General features: G+C 38.8%; 2 protein-coding genes across 3 annotated transcripts in view; one reads left to right on the top strand and one right to left on the bottom strand.

Annotated features, from left to right (window-relative positions):
- Positions 1-5,961: 5,961 nt before the first annotated feature.
- Positions 5,962-13,434, bottom strand: Exosc8 (exosome component 8). The gene is made up of 11 exons (XM_008847129.3): positions 13,385-13,434; positions 12,178-12,214; positions 12,017-12,080; positions 11,621-11,694; positions 10,430-10,475; positions 9,418-9,523; positions 9,283-9,328; positions 8,200-8,296; positions 7,391-7,511; positions 6,747-6,853; positions 5,962-6,420 (listed from the first exon to the last, which is right to left on the bottom strand). Exons 1-11 carry the CDS (start codon positions 13,432-13,434, stop codon positions 6,305-6,307), a joined length of 864 nt encoding a protein of 287 aa, XP_008845351.2. The 3' UTR covers positions 5,962-6,304.
- Positions 13,435-14,441: 1,007 nt separating this feature from the next.
- The window catches only part of Alg5 (ALG5 dolichyl-phosphate beta-glucosyltransferase), a 71,410-nt gene continuing 68,273 nt past the window's right edge, over positions 14,442-17,578 (top strand). Inside the window, exon 1 of one of the 2 annotated variants that reach the window (XM_029570424.1) lies at positions 14,442-14,610. In XM_029570424.1, the coding sequence (XP_029426284.1) occupies positions 14,545-14,610 (66 nt within the window). In that variant the 5' untranslated portion in view covers positions 14,442-14,544. The remainder of the gene's footprint in view (positions 14,611-17,578) is intronic. The other variant, XM_008847124.2, reaches the window with a different exon arrangement.

Below are 17,578 nucleotides of genomic sequence, written 5' to 3'. Positions count from 1 at the left end.
TACCCCCAGGCAGCCGGTACTGTTTGATATTCACCACCCTCTGTCAATTATATCTACTTTTGCTGAAGATTTTGGGGGGATTGCAGAGAGTTTGTTTTGAGATAGTCTCACTATATAGTCCAAGCTTAGAATCCTCTAGCCTCGGACTCAGCCTCCTCAGTGCTGGGATTAGAAGTATGTAACAGGGCTGGAGAGATGGCTCAGCAGTTAAGAACACTGACCATTCTTGAAGACCTGGGTTCAAATCCCAGCACCCATGTGGCAGCTAACAACTGTCTGTAACTCCAGTTCCAGGGGATCTGACAGCCTCTTCTGTCCTCTGTAGGCATTGTGCAACATGGTTGCACTTACATACATGCAGGCAATACACACATACGCATAAAATAAAAATATTTTTTAAAAAAAAAAAAGAAGAGCCAGGCATGGTGGCACACACCTTTAATCCCAGCACTCGGGAGGCAGAGGCAGGCAGATCTCTGTGAGTTCAAGGCCAGCCTGGTCTACGTAGTGAGTTCCAGGACAGCTGGGGCTACAGGGAGACCCTGTCTCAAAATCTCAAGACCCCCCCCCCCAAAAAAAAGTAGTATGTACCACCACATCTACCTTGAAGGGGTTTTTGTGTGTTTGGTTGACTGGTTTGGCTTTTTTTTTGGACATGGTCTCGTGGGACACTGGCTAGCCTCAAATTTGTTAAGCAGCTTAGCATGACCTTGAATTCCTGATTTCCTGCTTCCACCTCCTAAGTACTGGAATTACAGGCTTGCACCACCACAGCCAGCTTTGATAGTTATTTTGAAATTGTATTGTGTGGGATCATTAATGTCCTTGTTTGATCCTAAAACTAATAAAGGACTTTAAGTTTTTGCTTCTTCTGATTGTTAATATATAACATGTGTTTAATTTTCTATTCTTCTAGTTCTTTCCTGGGAGTTTCTATTCACTGGTATTGTTATTTTTTTTATTCATAGTTTTTAGTCATTACTCTAGCTTGTTGGTGAGTATTTCACAGGTGGTGAAATTTCACCTGATATTTATAGTCTTCGGCATTCTAAGTCATTTTATGGGAGGAATTTGTATCAGTTCATTTTTGTTTTGCATGTTGTTTTTCTTTTGCTTTACAATAGATCTGTTCTAGGGGTGATTTTTTTTTTTTTAATAGTGTTCATTTTATGAATTAGGTTCCAAAATTCAAGACTATTGTCTTACGTCAGTCAGCTCCATTCTCTTATATGCAACTTCTATGTCCAGGTTCCTGCAAGATAAATGTGATTTTTTTTTTCAACTGTTTCTATCTTCAAAGTTGTATTTTATTTCAAACACAATTTTAGGTGGTAACAAAGGGTATCTTTTGCAAAGAGAAAGTTGTTTTTTATTTTTTGTTTTTTTTTTTGTCTTTTTGAGACAGGGTCTCCTTGTAGCCCCAGCTGTCCTGGAACTATGTAGACCAGGCTGGCCTCGAATTCAGAAAGATCCGCCTGCCTCTGCCTCCCAAGTGCTGGGATTAAAGGCGTGCGCCACCACGCCCAGCCCAAAGAGAAAGTTTTCTGATACTAAATCTAGGTTAATTTTTTCCCCCTTTTAGAATGTGCTTTATAACTGTCGTGGTGGTACACACTTGTAATCCCAGTACTCATCAGGCTGAGGCAGGAGAATTAAAAGTTCAAGCCCACCCAGGGATAGACAGACCTGTTTTTAAAAACTAGTAACAGAACATGCTTTATATACTAATATTTAACAATTGTTTGCCTGTCCTTCCCAAATTTCTTCCTCTTGGAGCAGCTTCAAGTTTTCTACTTCAAATCTTGTAACCATTTTTTTTTTTAATGTGTGTTAATTTTTGTTAAGCATTGGCTGTTTGTTTTGGGTTTTGTTATTTAGTGGTGGTGATTATGAATATCCAAGTATTTCAGCACCATTTATAGAAAAGCTGTTCTTAATTGAATGCTTTTTGCCATTGCCAGTTAGCTATGTTTGGCTGTATATCTAGAATACTCTTTCTATTCTCCCAGTCCATTATCTATTCCTCAGAAATTACCCACAGTCTTGATCTATTTACATATGCCTAGGAAGCCTTGGCAAAGTGATTCTTCCCACTTTATTCTTTTTCAGAATTGTAGCTGTTCTATACCTGTAACTTTGCTAAATACTCTAGAATCATTTATATCTATAAAAATTACTAAGATTTTTTAAGGAATTGAGTTAAACCTACTAGTTTATTTAGAGGATAATTGCTTTATTTTGGGAGTTTTCTCATCCATAAATATACATAGTATGTAGGCTAGAGTCCATGTTTTGTGAGTTATACTGTATAAGCCCTCCCTGTTCAGGTTTTGTTCAATATATACCAAATTTTTAAGTAATTAGAAATTGGGATGTTTTTATTAGTTCTACTAGTATACAAAAGTTTTTGTTTGGAGGCCTCCAACTCATGATCCTATTGCCCTTAGTACAACTATGTGCCACCACACTTAGCTACAGTACTAATTTTTGTATGTTAATCTTGCATCTTACATTCGCCTTAAACTTAACCTAGCTTTTTGGTAGGTTCCTGCGTCTCATCACATTCATGCCATTTATATAGAAGGACATTTCTTTTATAATCTGTATGTTTTTTATTTTCTTGAGTTACACTGCTGGTAAGAAGCTCCAATAGTATTGGAAAGAGAGTTTCAAGCTTTTAAAAAATTGCTTTAGCTGGGTATGATACACACTTTTAATCCCAGCAGAGGAGGCAGAAGCAGGTGGAATCTCTCTGAGTTCTACGCCACCTGGGGCTACAGGTAGCGCCTATCTCAAAATAAATAAATAAATTCTTTGAAGCTTTATTTAAAACCAAAAAACTTTGTGCTACAGAGAGAGATGGATGGCTCAGCAAGTAACCTGCCACCAAACTTGACAACCTAAGTTGAATCTCTAGAACCCATGAATGTACACAAAATAAATAAACATAATTTTTTTTAATTTTTATTTATTTTATGTGTCTGAGTATATTGCCTGCTTGCGTGTGAGTTCACCCATATTGTACAGTGCCCATGGAGATCAGAAGAGGGGGGTCAGATTCCCCTGGAACAAGAACCTGTCTCAAAAAATAAATGTAATAAGGATTATTAATGTAGCATCAAACAGCAAATATATTTTTGTTTCAATTCTTGCTAATTCTGATACATTGATAGTCTTGCCCTATGTTACTCTTTTTTTTAATATATAAAACCCAAGCTACTGTTGATACTCTTTCACATACAGGGCAAAAAAAAAAAATTTACACCAGCTCAGAATTGTATTCTGTCTTTTATATAAGTCATTTACTTTTTTTTTTTTTTTTTAATTCAGGGTTTGGAACAAAGTTTAACTACTCAAGAACAGGCCTTAACTGCTCAGCACGCTGCTGTTATTAACCTTACTGGAGTAGGAAGTTTTATGCAGTCACAGGCAGCTGGTAGGTATCTTCCTAACTTCATAAATTATTTGAGATCTCAGCTCATAAATTTTCTTTTCCTTCTCTTGCAGGCAGTAGCCAGGGAAAAATAAAGTATTTGATCTGTGAACTACCAGATCAATAATTGGCTAAGAATTTTTTCACTTAAAATGAATGGGTATTTTCTCATTAATATGACAGTTGATTTTAAAAAGATATGTTTTCTTTATAGTAGTTGACTGGCAAACTTATCCAACTTACTAAAAGCTATCAAAGCAGTTTTCAGTGTTCACACTGGTAGTAGTTCAGTTTTCCTAAATACTTGAGACTACATTTTCCCATATTGAATTTGTCTCATCATAGTTTGTAGTTGCATAACTTAAATCTTCATGATAGTCAACAAAATTTCTATAAGCCACATTATTTGTAAAACTGAAACTAAATTGAAATCTACTTCCTGCTTCCAGTAGTAAGTAGTAAACCAGAGATAATACTGTGCTGCATTGAATTCTGCCTTCACATTTCAGAATGAGTAAACCACATGGTTGTTTATTAGAGTTAATAAAGCTGTAATTTCAAGATTCGGTCAATGAACATAACATTTTGAGTTGATACTGTGTGCTTGCTATGTCTCTAGATCTCTGTAACTCCCAGTTTTCAAATTGAGACATCCTTTTAGTATAGAATAGTCTGAGTGTATATTTTGAAAGTAATTCCTACATAAAATTCTAATTTAGAAATAGTAAATTTTCAAATGGAAGTTTGTAATTACATACCTATACTGTATACATTAAAATTTTTCTAAAATAGCTATAGTATAGTTTATGAAAAGAATTATAGACAAATCATGAGAATTTGTCTGGTTTTAGACTTGACACTAATTATTAGATCAAGTTTTCAGCTTACTCATCTGTACTTGAGACTCTTGAACTAATAATTAGTATAGTCCCAGTCAGCTGAAAGTCTTAGTTCACCAGTTACTTCATTGGATGCTGTTTTTTAAAATAATGTATTGTTTTATATTATTTAAGAAAGGCTTCTGAAAAACAGTGCCAATATCAAATTTTATTGAGATGCCAAGAGGATACAGTGGGACTAGGGATGCAGCCCAGATGGTAGAATGCCTCCCTAGCATAAATGAAAGGGCTTGGATACCCACCACTATATAAAACCAATATGGTGGCAAACACCTATAATCATAGCATTCTGGAGGTGGTAGCAGGAAAATTGGGAGTTCATGATTATCTTTGGCTACATGAATTTGAGGCCAGACTAGGCTACATGAGACCCTAGCTAAACAAACAAAAACAAAAACATGAGGGATACAGTGCCTTGACGCATGTGTACTCCCTTCCCTCTATATAGCTAGAATGCTGTTATCATTGATACCCTCAACTAACAGACTAAATTTATTCTGAAATATCTATGATTTGATACTTAATCATACTGATAACTTTTTCTATTTTTTCATTTTCTGTGTTATCCTTTTCTAACCCTGATAGCCTTCAGACTTTTTGACTGGCCTGCTTTCCCCTTCTCCTCTCTGTAGTGTTGTCTCAGCTTGGCTCTGCCGAGAACAGACCTGAGCAAAGCCTTCCTCAGCAGAGATTCCAGCTCTCCTCTGCCTTTCAACAGCAGCAGCAACAGATACAAGTAATCCAGCAACTTCACTCTGGTTACATTTTTTTTTTTTTAAGATACTCAGCTCCAAAAAATATCATAAAATGCCTTGCTGTAGGTTTATTTTACTGTCTTTTAAGGCTGAAGTAACTGGTAAATAACTTAGTAATTTTTATTGAAGTCTGACATTTTAAATGCCAGTTAACTTGGAGCAATGAATATATTTTATACATATAATTCATACTTTAAAATTTCTCTCTTAACATGCTGGTGGCACATTACCATACATCTTTTTAGTGTGCAGTATATTTTGAAATAGTTTTAAGTGCCAGGTGTTAACTTTGTAATATTGTACTGTGGAAGTGTTCCTATTAGCAAATGTAATACCTGTTTAGAAAAAGGTTACACTATTATTTTAGGGAAGAAAATCAGCATATTATAACTGAATCTTGATAGTTGGTTTTATTTTGCTATGAACTATCACTAAACATCAAAATGGTAACTGAAGTTGCTGAGTTACTGCAGTATGGCAGGGCTAAGTAACAAATAATTGTGACATTTGCCAAGAATCATTTTTAAAGCCCTCAGCAGGCTTCTGTGCCACTGGTGCTGTTTGACTGTGCATTATCTTGGTGTGTTCCAGTTCCCTTTGGTTATTTTGGTGCTTTCTCTTTCTCAGTTTTGTTTTCATCGCTCCTGAGAAAAGCACCTTTCCACACTTTTCTGAATTTAATATAACTTGATCTTTCTTCCCCTTCCTTCTGCAGCAGTTGCGGTTCTTGCAGCATCAAATGGCTATGGCAGCAGCGGCAGCACAAACAGCCCAGCTACATCGGCATCAGCATCCAGGCAGCCAGTCAAAAAGTAAAATGAAGAGAAGCACGCCAACCACTCCAAAATTCTGAGTTTTTTTTTTTTTTTAAAAAAAAAAAAAACAAAAGCGTTGAATCGAAAGAAATGCATTTCTACTTCACTTCGTTTTTTAAGATGTTGGTATTTTACATTGATAACTGTATGAACTTTATACAGAAGCACAGCCCTGATTTTTAAATACAAATGAGGAAATGGTTAAATGAACTAGGATTGATTTACCTAAGTCATTGCTTTTTAAAGATCTTTTCACTGTACATACCATCTATAGAAATAAGCTAATAAGTACTAGAAACATCTCTCAAAAGAATGTAGTTTGATATTTATTTAGTATAAAATATTTGTGCACAGTGTAACAATACATTTTTTACAAATCTGTTTTCAAAACATGGTGGCTGTTTATTTTTGGTTCATACTTTTAATTACTTCATCCATTAGTTTTTTCACTTCTTTTTGTCTTGTAACTGCTCGGCTCATGCAATCCTGAAGTTTAGCTCCAGTCAGTCCACTCCCACCTAAAGAAATGATTTTGCCAACATTTAATGTCCCCATTATTTTGTGAAACTTAAAAGATCTTGTCAATTTTTTTTAAGCAAACAGATAATGTAAATCTAGTGGTGTGGGCAAGATGTGAAGGTTTAGGTTAGGAAGACCTCCAAGAAACTGATGTATGTCATAACTTTAAGTGATATACATCATAAAAAAGTAACTTGAAGTAGCCAGGAAGCTAGTAAATTTACATTAGCTTAACAAGCATCACATGTTCCATCCCCTACCATGTGTGTACAAACACAAAGTTTTCATCTATATAATGTTTAAAGCTGCAGTGGCAGGAACATGCCTGGTTTGTGTAGACAACACAGCTTGCCATGCTCATTCATTACCACCGTTAAGGTTCCTGTTGCCAAATGCTCCTCCTCTCCAGTAGGGTCAACTATCAGCAAAGTACTAAATTAAAAAATAAAAAGAGTTAGGTTATCCATTCATGGAACAGATTTTAACTTAAAATAATACTACAAGTCCTACTTGCATTTTAGAAGTGTTACTATATATAAAACTGGTAGGAAACCAGAAAAGTGGCAGCCTAAAATATGTGTTAAAAACCTTGCACTTCAATTTGTGACTATCTTAAATTCCTTAGCAAATACTGAAGATAGGTTGGGTTAAGATTATACAGTCATAAGGCTTGAGGTATAGCTCAGTAGTAGAACACTTGCCTAACATGAACAAGGCCCAAGTACCTTTCTTTACACCTCAAAAAAAGAGGAGGAATGAGGAAATGTGGGAACCAGGTAACAAGAGCACAGAATCAGTCCTGTAAATCAGGATGCTTATTCAAGTGGAAGGCAGCTAAAATGTGCAGTGTCTTAAATGTCCAGGCCAACTAGGATTTGTGATCACCTTAGGTATTTCTTATAGTCAGCTAAATAAGCCAGTGCCTTAACTTTGAATGTAGAAATGTTTTTATAAATTCGATTAACTTACTCATCAAATACAGCAAAGGAAGTTGCAACTGGGTTCGTTCTAATGTTCAAATAACTTTTCTTCTTTAAATTAACTTCTGCTAAAGCAGTTTCTTCATTTATAGTAACTTCAGGTAACTGTACTAGAAAAAGGCAAGTAAATATATAAAGTCTTCTGTATATAGCATGGTTTCTATGCTTTAACTTTTTCCTCTAGCTTATCTAGAGCAATTTTTTTTTTTTTGATCTTTTTGGTCTCTTTGAGACAGGGTCTCCCTGTAGCCCCAGCTGGCCTGGAACTCACTGTGTAGACCAGGCTGGATTTGAACTCACAGAGATCTGCCTGCCTCTGCCTCCCAAGTGCTGGAACTACAGGCGTGTACCACCATGCCCGGCTAGAGCAATTTTTTTAAATACAGACAGGCTCTCACTGTATAGCCCAGCTGGCCTGGAATTCATAATCCTCCTATTTCAGCTCCTAAATCCTGTGATTAGAGGTGAATCTCATCAGCATTTTTTAAGTACTTCATTAACAATTAAAGTTTCATTGCCATAAACTGCTTTTTATAACATCTCACATTCCTGTCTAGCTCTTCATCTTTTTCAAAGAAATCCAATGTCTATCCACTTTCTATGTCAGCACTGTCACATTTTCCTTCATTTAGTCATCAGCACTCTTAGGGATAAGGAAACAAACAGAATGGATTTAAAAACAAATCACATAAAAATTCTCAAGAAAACCCTTTAAAAGGTTGTTGACCCATTGGACATTGTCTCATAAACCTAACATTCTGGCCCCATTGGTAGGAATATTTTATTAAGGTTGCTTACCATTTTTTAAAGCTGCTAACAAAGCAAATGTGCAGGCATCCAAAATGTTTCCATCATAGTCAAGGCAAATGAGGTCACAATACAGAACCCAAGCAAGCTAAAAGAGTTCATACAAAAAGATGTTAGACGTTAGGCTTAAAAAGCCGGCTATGACTACCAACCTGACAAGTGACAAATTTCCATTCTTGTTGCTCGATTAGCAAGTGAAAAGCCTAGTTGAAACAGTGTACCAACATACATGAAATGTAGGTCTTTGTACTGCTAACCTGTGTATGTGTGTACATATGCATATACACAAAATAGGAATAACCTCTATAGGTCCTATTCAATCTAATACTGCATTTTCAAGCAACCTTTTTGACACTGCTTTGTGGCTTCTTCTTAAACATAAGCATAAGCAAAAACTGACCTACTATAAGGAATAAGAAAACACCAGCTCCCCAGACAGGCAGTAAGTTATTGTTAGTTAGATGGTAGCACACATCCATAATCCCAACACTTGGGAGGCTAGGAAGGATTAAGTGTTAAGGCCAGCCTGAGCTACATAATGAGATCCTGTCTCATAAAACTAAAACATATAAATAATGAGGCTAGAGAGATGGCTCAGAGGTTAAGAACACTGGCTGTTCTTGGAGAAGCCCTGGGTTCGAATCCCAGCATCCACATGGCAGCTAACAACTGTCCATAACTCCAGTTCCAGGGGATCTGACAGCTTCTTCTGTCCTCCGTGGACATTGCACAACATGGGTGCACTACCTACATGCAAGCAGTATGCACATACACATAAAAAAATAAAAATAGTTGGGGGATTATAAAGTAATATTTTGACAATTACATAACTGCAGACTGCAGAGTTAATCAAAGCTCACTATATTTCTCTTACCTTTCCTGGAGAAATGCATAAGTCCTCCTTCTTAATTATCTGTGAACTTGATTTAATGATAAAGGGCACAGTGAGTGGAAGGCCAAAAACTTTTTAGAAATGAATGACAGTAAAATTTTATCATGATAGTCTTACTTTTCAATGACATCTGCAATGAACTGGACTGCAGAGTTAATCAAAGCTCACTATATTTCTCTTACCTTTCCTGGAGAAATGCATAAGTCCTCCTTCTTAATTATCTGTGAACTTGATTTAATGATAAAGGGCACAGTGAGTGGAAGGCCAAAAACTTTTTAGAAATGAATGACAGTAAAATTTTATCATGATAGTCTTACTTTTCAATGACATCTGCAATGAACTGGCTAGTCACTTGGGCCTCTTCTCCAGGAGGTCCAGTCCGAAATCTTGATGAACACAGGGGTGGTAGATCTACATTAGGAACTGAAGGAGACAACTGTAGCTATGAATTCAATGTTACCTTCTGACTTACTGAAGTTAATATTAAAGGTTTAATCCACAGCTTGGTGGCTGTGGCCATGAATAGAGTTAAGAAGAAAAATTATGATGATAGAATTACAGTCTTGGTCTTTTGTAAGATTGCCAGACTTAGATAAAAAGAAATTTAGGGGGCTGGAGAGATAGTTCAGCGATTAAGAACACTGGTTGTTCTTGCAGAAGACCCGGGTTCGAATCCCAGCACCCACATGGCAGCTAACAACTGTCTGTAACTCCAGTTCCAGGGGATCCAACAGCCTCTTCTGTCCTCTGCACAATATGGGTGCACTTACCTACATGCAGGCAATACACTCATACACATAAAATAAAAATAAAATATTTTTAAAAAATTTATACTTTTCTTATGTTTTCCCACACTACACACACACACACACACACGACATAATAATATAAAACATGCATACATATAAAATGATGCTTCAATCTTCCTAATCCTTCACATAAGTTTTCCTGGTTTCTCCTCAAAATACCTCAGTCTGTAGTAAAACAGCCCTTCTCTACTCACATCCAACTATTTGTTAAATTTAATAAAATTATCTTCTTCCTAAAGAAAAGATAATCCAAAACCAAAAATACTGCCCAGTAGTTTAAAATAAAAGACTATCAGCAGGATTTTAGTTTGTGATTATGGCTCTTTATCTAAAACCATTCCCTTTGGATAGTGACAACTGAACACATAAACAAAAACTGACCAAACAGGTTTGATAAAGTTAATATGCATTATTCAGTTTCTGAACATTGTGACTCGTTCAACTATCAGGACTTAATTACAATTGTTAGTGTTAAAATGTGTTGAAGTATTTGTTAAATTTACAAAACGGTTTAACTCACCAATATATCCTTTAGCAGGAGCATCTGTTGATGGTGTTGCAAATTCCTATAAAAGCAAACACATATATCCCAGTGAAAGAAACCACTAAATGTTATGAAGACATTTTTAGCAATTAGTTATGGGAAACTGTACCGAAGACCCCCTCAGCTAATTATCCCATCTTTAGCATCTACTGTGCTTGGAGAATCGTGTCAGGACTATGTAGATATTGGCACTGATTTTCCCAATGGCTCACAGCAAGGTTAAAGAAAGGCAGTATGCTTTAGTGAACTATATGCTGCTCATCAACATTACCTGGGGTGATTAATTCAGAAGCATTTATTAGGCTTCTGCCCCACCCTCTATCCACTTAATAGCTAAGAATCTGAGTTTAATCCTCAAGTGACACTGACACAGTCAGATTTAGGAATAGTGGCCAGAAGCAAAAGCTCTACAATGACTAACCCAGTTCAACTGACAGACCCACACTTACAGGCTGAGAGATTTGGGATAAGTAATTTGATCCTTCACTTTCAACTTCCTCATCTGTCACAGGGGCAGATGCCACTGCCTGCCTATTCCTATTAATGAGGATCAAATGAGATAATGCCATTAGGTCCTAAAATAAAACCTAGTAAGATAGTTACCATCTCAACTTTACCAAAAATCTGAACTTGGGTGAAGTAACTCAGAGTGTAATGTAGACAAGAAATCACAGGCTTTGGAATCAAGATTTATGGCACAGTTCTGCTTATAAGCCTTGTATAACTTGGGAAGTTACTGGACCTCAAGTGTTGAACAGAAGACGGGAGCTGGATAATTCTGTGAAGCAGCTAATAAGGTACTCCAACACAGCAGGTTGTTAGTAGATAGTAGCTACTATTCCTTCAAACTTAACAGTCTCAAATGTCTGCAGATTTACAGATTAAAATGCTATCACAAGCTAAAAGGGTATCACCATAGAAATTTCTCCAATAACCAAATTCTCGAAACATTTGAAGTAATGAGGATTATTAAATTTCAATTATTTGATGTGTAAACGAGTTATTAAGCAGGTTGTATTGCCTGATGGTCATAAGTAGAAAGAAGCTCTTGGGTAATTAAAATACTAAAAAAGACACCTGACTAATCAACAGAATTACAGGTCTGTATTACAATGTAGTAAACAGCTAATTTGGAACCCAAAAGTCAACTATATGAATTAAACCTACCGCTTTAACTCCACAAATTACTGTAGTATTTCCCAGCTTTACTAAAGCAGAACCATCCGCAGTACTAATTGAACCTGAAAAAGGCAAGTATGGTATTTACACAATTTTTTTTTAAATGAAAACAACTACAAAATTAGCTACAGTTCAACTCATTGATTTTTTTTAAAAAAAAAAGTGTTACTACTAAAAGTTAGTGTTTTAAGATTTTTTTTCCTGTCCTTGAATTTAAGCTAATCACTTTTAAATCAGTGTTAAGACTGCTGTAAAGATAAAATCTGTTAAAAGAAATCATCATATCCCTTAGGCATTGTAGAATTTGGTTGAAATATGCTTTTAAGTGGCACATAGGATAAAACCTGGGGATGTTATACAATTGAAATGAAAATATATGTTTACCTATGTTTACAGTTGTGGTTCTGAATTCACCAAGTTCTCTTCCATCAGGACGGCAGTTTTCTTTCTAAATGTTTATAAAGAAATAGATTACATGCATATTTCACATATATTGGGGAAAAACATATTAGCGAAAGATGTCTTGAGGCCTAATGTGTACTCACCAGAAATCTCCTGTAATACTCCAGAGGTTCCACAGTTCTGAAACATGTAAGTTAATGCATCTTAAAACAATCCAGAAATTAGTACAGAAATTTGTTGTCAATTGTATTTATAAAAAGTAAATAACCCAGCTGGGCAATGCTAGTGCATGCCTTTAACCCCAGCACTTGGGAGGGAGAGGCTAGCCTAATCTATCTACATAGTAAGTTCCAGACCAGCTGGGGCTCCAGGGAGACCCTGTTTCAAAAAGACCAAAAAAAAAAAAAAAAAAGTAACTACAGTAGCAACTAGATTTCATTGGTGTCCTTAACAGGACTGGAGTCCAAGGCCCTTGACATACTTAAAGAGAGTAATCTAGGTGTTAAACCTTATTCTTGCTCTGAAGCAGGGATTTTTGGTGATCCTGAAAAGTTACTGAAATTGAAATTTAGCACTTCAGGAAATCCCAAGTGTTTTTGTTTCTATAGTTAATGGGTGGTATGTTTAGGCTCATCATAAACTATAATTTCAAGAGTTTACTACACTTGCTAACAAGTTAAAGGCAGCAAGCAGGGTCCTTAGGCCTCCAGGTGCATCAGTGGAGGGGGTCCCCCTTCTACTTCACCCTCCTGTGCCATACCACTTTGACTCAGTGGGAGGCTGCTTACCTACGCTGACAGGGCCCAGAACTGTCCTGGGCTGAGGGTGTTCAGTGCAGCCTTGGTGACAGTGTCTGTCTGTGGACCCCAGAAAGGGACATCAAGGTGGGAGAGACAGATTCTTGTGTTTGTTTGTTGTTTGTTTTAGACAGGGTCTCTCTGTAGCCTCAACTGGCCTGGAACTTGCTATGGAAACCAGGCTGGCCTTGATCTCACAGGGATCTCCCTGCCTCTGCCTCCTGAGTGCTTGGATTAAAGGTGTGCGCCCCCCCGCCTGGCATGCTTTTTTTTTTTTTTTAAAGATAGCTTCCATTCATTTTGATAGTTCACTTTTTCTCTTAGGTTGTTTTAACATTGATCCTAATTTTAAAAAAAATTATATTTTTTATGTGCATGAGTGTTCGCCTGTGTGTATGTGAGTGTACCCATGTTGTGCAATACTCCTGGAGGCCAGAAGAGAGTGTTGGTTGAACTGGAGTTAAGGATGTTTGTTAGCTTCTCACACCCACTCTGTCGAGACTCCAGCAGCTTAGATGCTGATGGTGTGCCATCTGTGTAGCTCCATGCTCACAATGTCTGTGCTTTCACGTGATATTGTTGGCCCATCCTCAGAGCAGACATTCTCCTGGGACAAACACAGGGACCTTGGCAGTGAGGCTCCCTGCCCTGATTTCTGTGTGGCTTGAGACTCTTCCAGATCTGCTTCCCCAAGTCTGTGTTTTGTGATTCCAACACAGATGTGATGAAGAAATGCTATCATTTTGGTGATTTGCATACAAACCACAGTTCTTTCTACAGCCTTCTCTCCCATACTATCTACCCCAGGACATCTGAACCCTGGGCTCTTGACATGCAGGGCCACATGCCAAGGACTCAGTATGAGTGCAGAGTGGGGGAGGGGAGGGTAAGGGGCACTGGTACCTGCCTTCATCTACCTTCCCCCTTTTTGTTGAGACAGGGTCTCCCTGTAGCCCCAGTTAACCTGGAACTCCATATGTAAACCAGGCTGGCCTCTTTCTCACAGAGATCCACCTGTCTCTGTTTCCTGAGTGCTGGGATTAAAGGCGTGTGCTACCATGCCCAACTATAGTGCACCTGTTTTGTTTTCCATAGACACCAGGAGAATGCTAGCCTTGGTCTACTACAGACCATTTATACCACCCAGCTACTACTGTCTATCCTTGATGCCTATGGGAGATATCAGTAAAGAAGTGTCACAGGGTATGGTGGCACATGCCTTTAGTCCCAGAGCTTGGCAGGCAGAGGCAGGTGGATCTCTGTGAATTCAAAGTCAGCCTAGTCTACATATCCAGTTCCAGGCCAGTGGGGCTACAGGGAGACCCTGCTTCAAAAAGACAAAAAAAAAAAAAAAGCAATACGCCCAACATCTTTACATGGATGAATTGCATGGCATATGAATTATGTCACAGTGAGGCTCTTAGAATTCTTAGTCTGACATTTAAGTTCATCTTTATTTGTTGGGTTTGGCAGAGCACCTAACTCGCGAGAGCTGCGCTGGGCCCTCCTCGCCGCGCAAAGGCGCTGTGGACCTCGGTGCCGTTGTGGTGAGGCGCCGCCGCTACGGTGGGGGGCGGGGCCTCGAGGCCGCGCAGCCTCTCTGGTGGAGGGGGCGGGGTCTCCGGCCTCTCTGGTGGCGGAGGCTGGGCCTCGGGGCGCGCTTCCGCTTGTGTGGAGCTGTGGGATAGGGCCGGCGGCTGCCAGGGATGGAGGATGATTGTACTTCTGCTGCAGCTGGCTGTACTTGGCCCGGCGTTGGCGGCCGCGACTCTTGTTCTGGTGAGGACAGTTGGGGGGATCGGGCGACCTGCCTTTACATTCTTCCGGAGTCTCCTGCTCCCAGGCGTCCCCTCCGCGCTGCCTTTGCACCTCGACCCCGCAAAATTCCTGACACTGGGTTTCCGCGGAAGAGTCTTCACACCTTCTTTTCGGTTTTTTATTTTCCTCTTGAAACCGTGCTTGTCTGTGTGCCCAGATCCTTGCGAGGTGCTCCTCCAGCTCCACCAGCTTCCTGGGCCTCTGCTCCGGATCCCCGTCCACCCAGCTTGTCACCTCCCCTAGTCTTCCTCCCCAGCCCGCAGGCTGCAAGAGCACCCGGACAGGACAGGCCTGAGCCCCCCAGAAGTTGTGCCATGTGCTATACAGTTGGGAATAGATCGATGGATCCAGAAGACTAGGGACGCCGGGTGAGGGAGAGACAGGCCCAGACCTTGTTCTGTTACCTTCTGGCCAGGGCTCGTTATGTCCCAGAATCAAGCTCTTTAGTATTTCCTTTGTCATTCTGGAAATACAAAAATACTTGCAGATGATGGAAAATTTGCTAACTGACCTCTGCCACATGGTTTGGAATAAGCCTGCCACCCAGTCGTTACACGGAGACAGGTGTCTTGGCACTAAGAAAGACTAGGTTCCTAGACAGTTTTGCCAGGAAGGTTTTACAGCCTAGGAACAGTTTAGATAGACTGACTTTGTTGCTGTCTGGATGAACCTGGCTCCCTCTTAACTAGTATTAATTAGTATGTCTTCTTTCAGGCCTTTCAACAAATCCGACTTCTGTTAACACAGTTCTACGTTGAAGCTGCCTTTGAATCTTTGCACAGATTTGAATGTGTACTTTCGTTAGGAGATTGTACCTGCAGTATTAGATCCCAACTAGCTTGAAGCAAGAATAGGAGATACTGAATGTTGTACTGAGTGTTTAAAATGTGGATCTTTGAAACGGTTCTAGGACATAAACTAAATGCTGCCAGTAGCTTCATGTTGTTGGTTAGGACACAATTTGGAAAGAAAAACTCAAATGTCTTTCAATAGGAGAAATGTCTATAGGTGAAATTTAGTTATCATCTATAAAACACATTTTAATTTCCAGCCCATCTGCTGTTTGTTCTTTCTCCCCACCCTGTCTCATTTTTAAAAATTATTTTAGGGGGCTGGAGAGATGGCTCATTGGTTAAGAGCTCTGGCTGCTCTTGCAGAGGATTTGGGTTGGGTTCCCAGCACCCGAGTGGCGCCAACAACTGGCCTGTAACTTCTGACCTACTCAGACATTGCACAACATGGGTACACTTACATATATGCAGACAATACACTCATACACATAAGATTAAAAATACATTTTTAATTATTTTAAAGCAAATCCAAGAGTTTTATCTGTAAATCATCTAATTTATTTCTACAAGGACCCTCTTTTTAAAATTTAAAAAAGTTACTGCAATAAGGTGATTCCATGTATTTTTAAAAATCTAACCATTATTTCTTTAGTTTCAAATACCGTGTCAATTTAAATGTTCTGTTTACCTGTACTGTACTCTGTATGTCTTCGTGTTTTCTATAGTTTGGAATTCACTAATTACATCTCCCTTGGTGCCTTTAACATCTGTCTCCCAAATTTTTTATAAACTAGTACGATCTAGAGATTTAATCAAATGTGTGTGTGTGTGTCTTTTTGTGGGTTTCTTTCTATTGGTTGGCTGATTTGGTTTTGCTTTTCTGAGACAGGATCACTTGTAGCCTGTGTTAGCACTTATATGTTACTGAGGATGACCTTGAACTCCTGATCCTACCTCCACTTTTTTTCAATTTTGCCTGCATGTAGGTAAGTGCACCGGCATCGTGCAGTGCCTGCGGAGGTCAGAAGAGTTTGTCGGATCCCCTGGGATTGGAGTTACAGACAGTTGTTAGCTGCCATGTGGGTGCTGGGATTCGAACACGGGTCTTTTGCAAGAGCAATCAGCGTTCTTAACTGCTGAGCCATCTCTCCAGCCCTCCTACCTCCCCTTTTTAAGTGCTAAATTACAGGTCCATGCCACAACACCCAGTAGATATTAGAGGGATTTTTCTTTTACATGTTTTTTTTAAAAGTGTTATGTGTGTGAGTGTTTTGTCCACATGTATTTGCCACATGAGTGCCTGATGCCCATGGAGGCCAGAAGGAATTGGAGGATCCTCTAGAACTCTAGTTATAGACTGTTGTAAGCTGCCATATAGGTGCTAGAAACCAACCCAGGTCCTCTGCAAGAGAAGCAAGGGCTCTTAACAGCTGAGCCAGCTCTGTAGCCCCAGGTGTTGGAGGTTTTAATCAAAATAAATGTATGAGTGATGCTGCCCACTTCTTCATATCAGGGATATGCAACAGCTGGTGATATCTGGTGTTACAATAGATCAGTGGGATCAGGTGTTGCCAGCCTGCTCCACAGAATGTTTGTCATCAGTCTGATGATTTAGCAGTCATTGTGATCACTACCTGAACACTCTTTAACTATGTTGCAACTGTGGGCTGCAACTCCATCATTCCTTTTTCATTTATTACCTGGAACTTTATAATGAAAAGTCCTCAGATACCCAGGTACCTGAAATACCTTTTATATATATAGGGCAAGTTTTTAAAATAATGAGATTATTTTCTTTGGTGTCCTAAAAGGTGACCAGTTCTTATTTTTAATATCATTACGTATTTTTCACGTGTTTCAGTCCATTGCAATAATTATTCTTTCTGATACTGAAACTCTTCCCTAACAGGCCAGTGGAACCCTTATAATTGCTCATATATTTTTTGTTTTCTGATGTGGTGCACTGCTGCCATACCACTTCTACCCCAGATCTAAATCAGCTGTTCATTGTTAGGAGCACTGGTTGCTCTTCCTGAGACAGGCTCACTTGTAGCCTATGCTGGCATTTATATGTAACTGAGGATGACCTAGCACTCCTGATCCTACCTCCACTTTTTTTTTTTTAACTATTTTATTTT

The sequence above is a fragment of the Nannospalax galili genome, unplaced genomic scaffold, assembly GCF_000622305.1.
Source record: "Nannospalax galili isolate Female #2095 unplaced genomic scaffold, S.galili_v1.0 scaffold1283, whole genome shotgun sequence".
Lineage (NCBI taxonomy): Eukaryota > Metazoa > Chordata > Mammalia > Rodentia > Spalacidae > Nannospalax > Nannospalax galili.
This window is presented reverse-complemented; position numbering and strand designations above follow the sequence as displayed.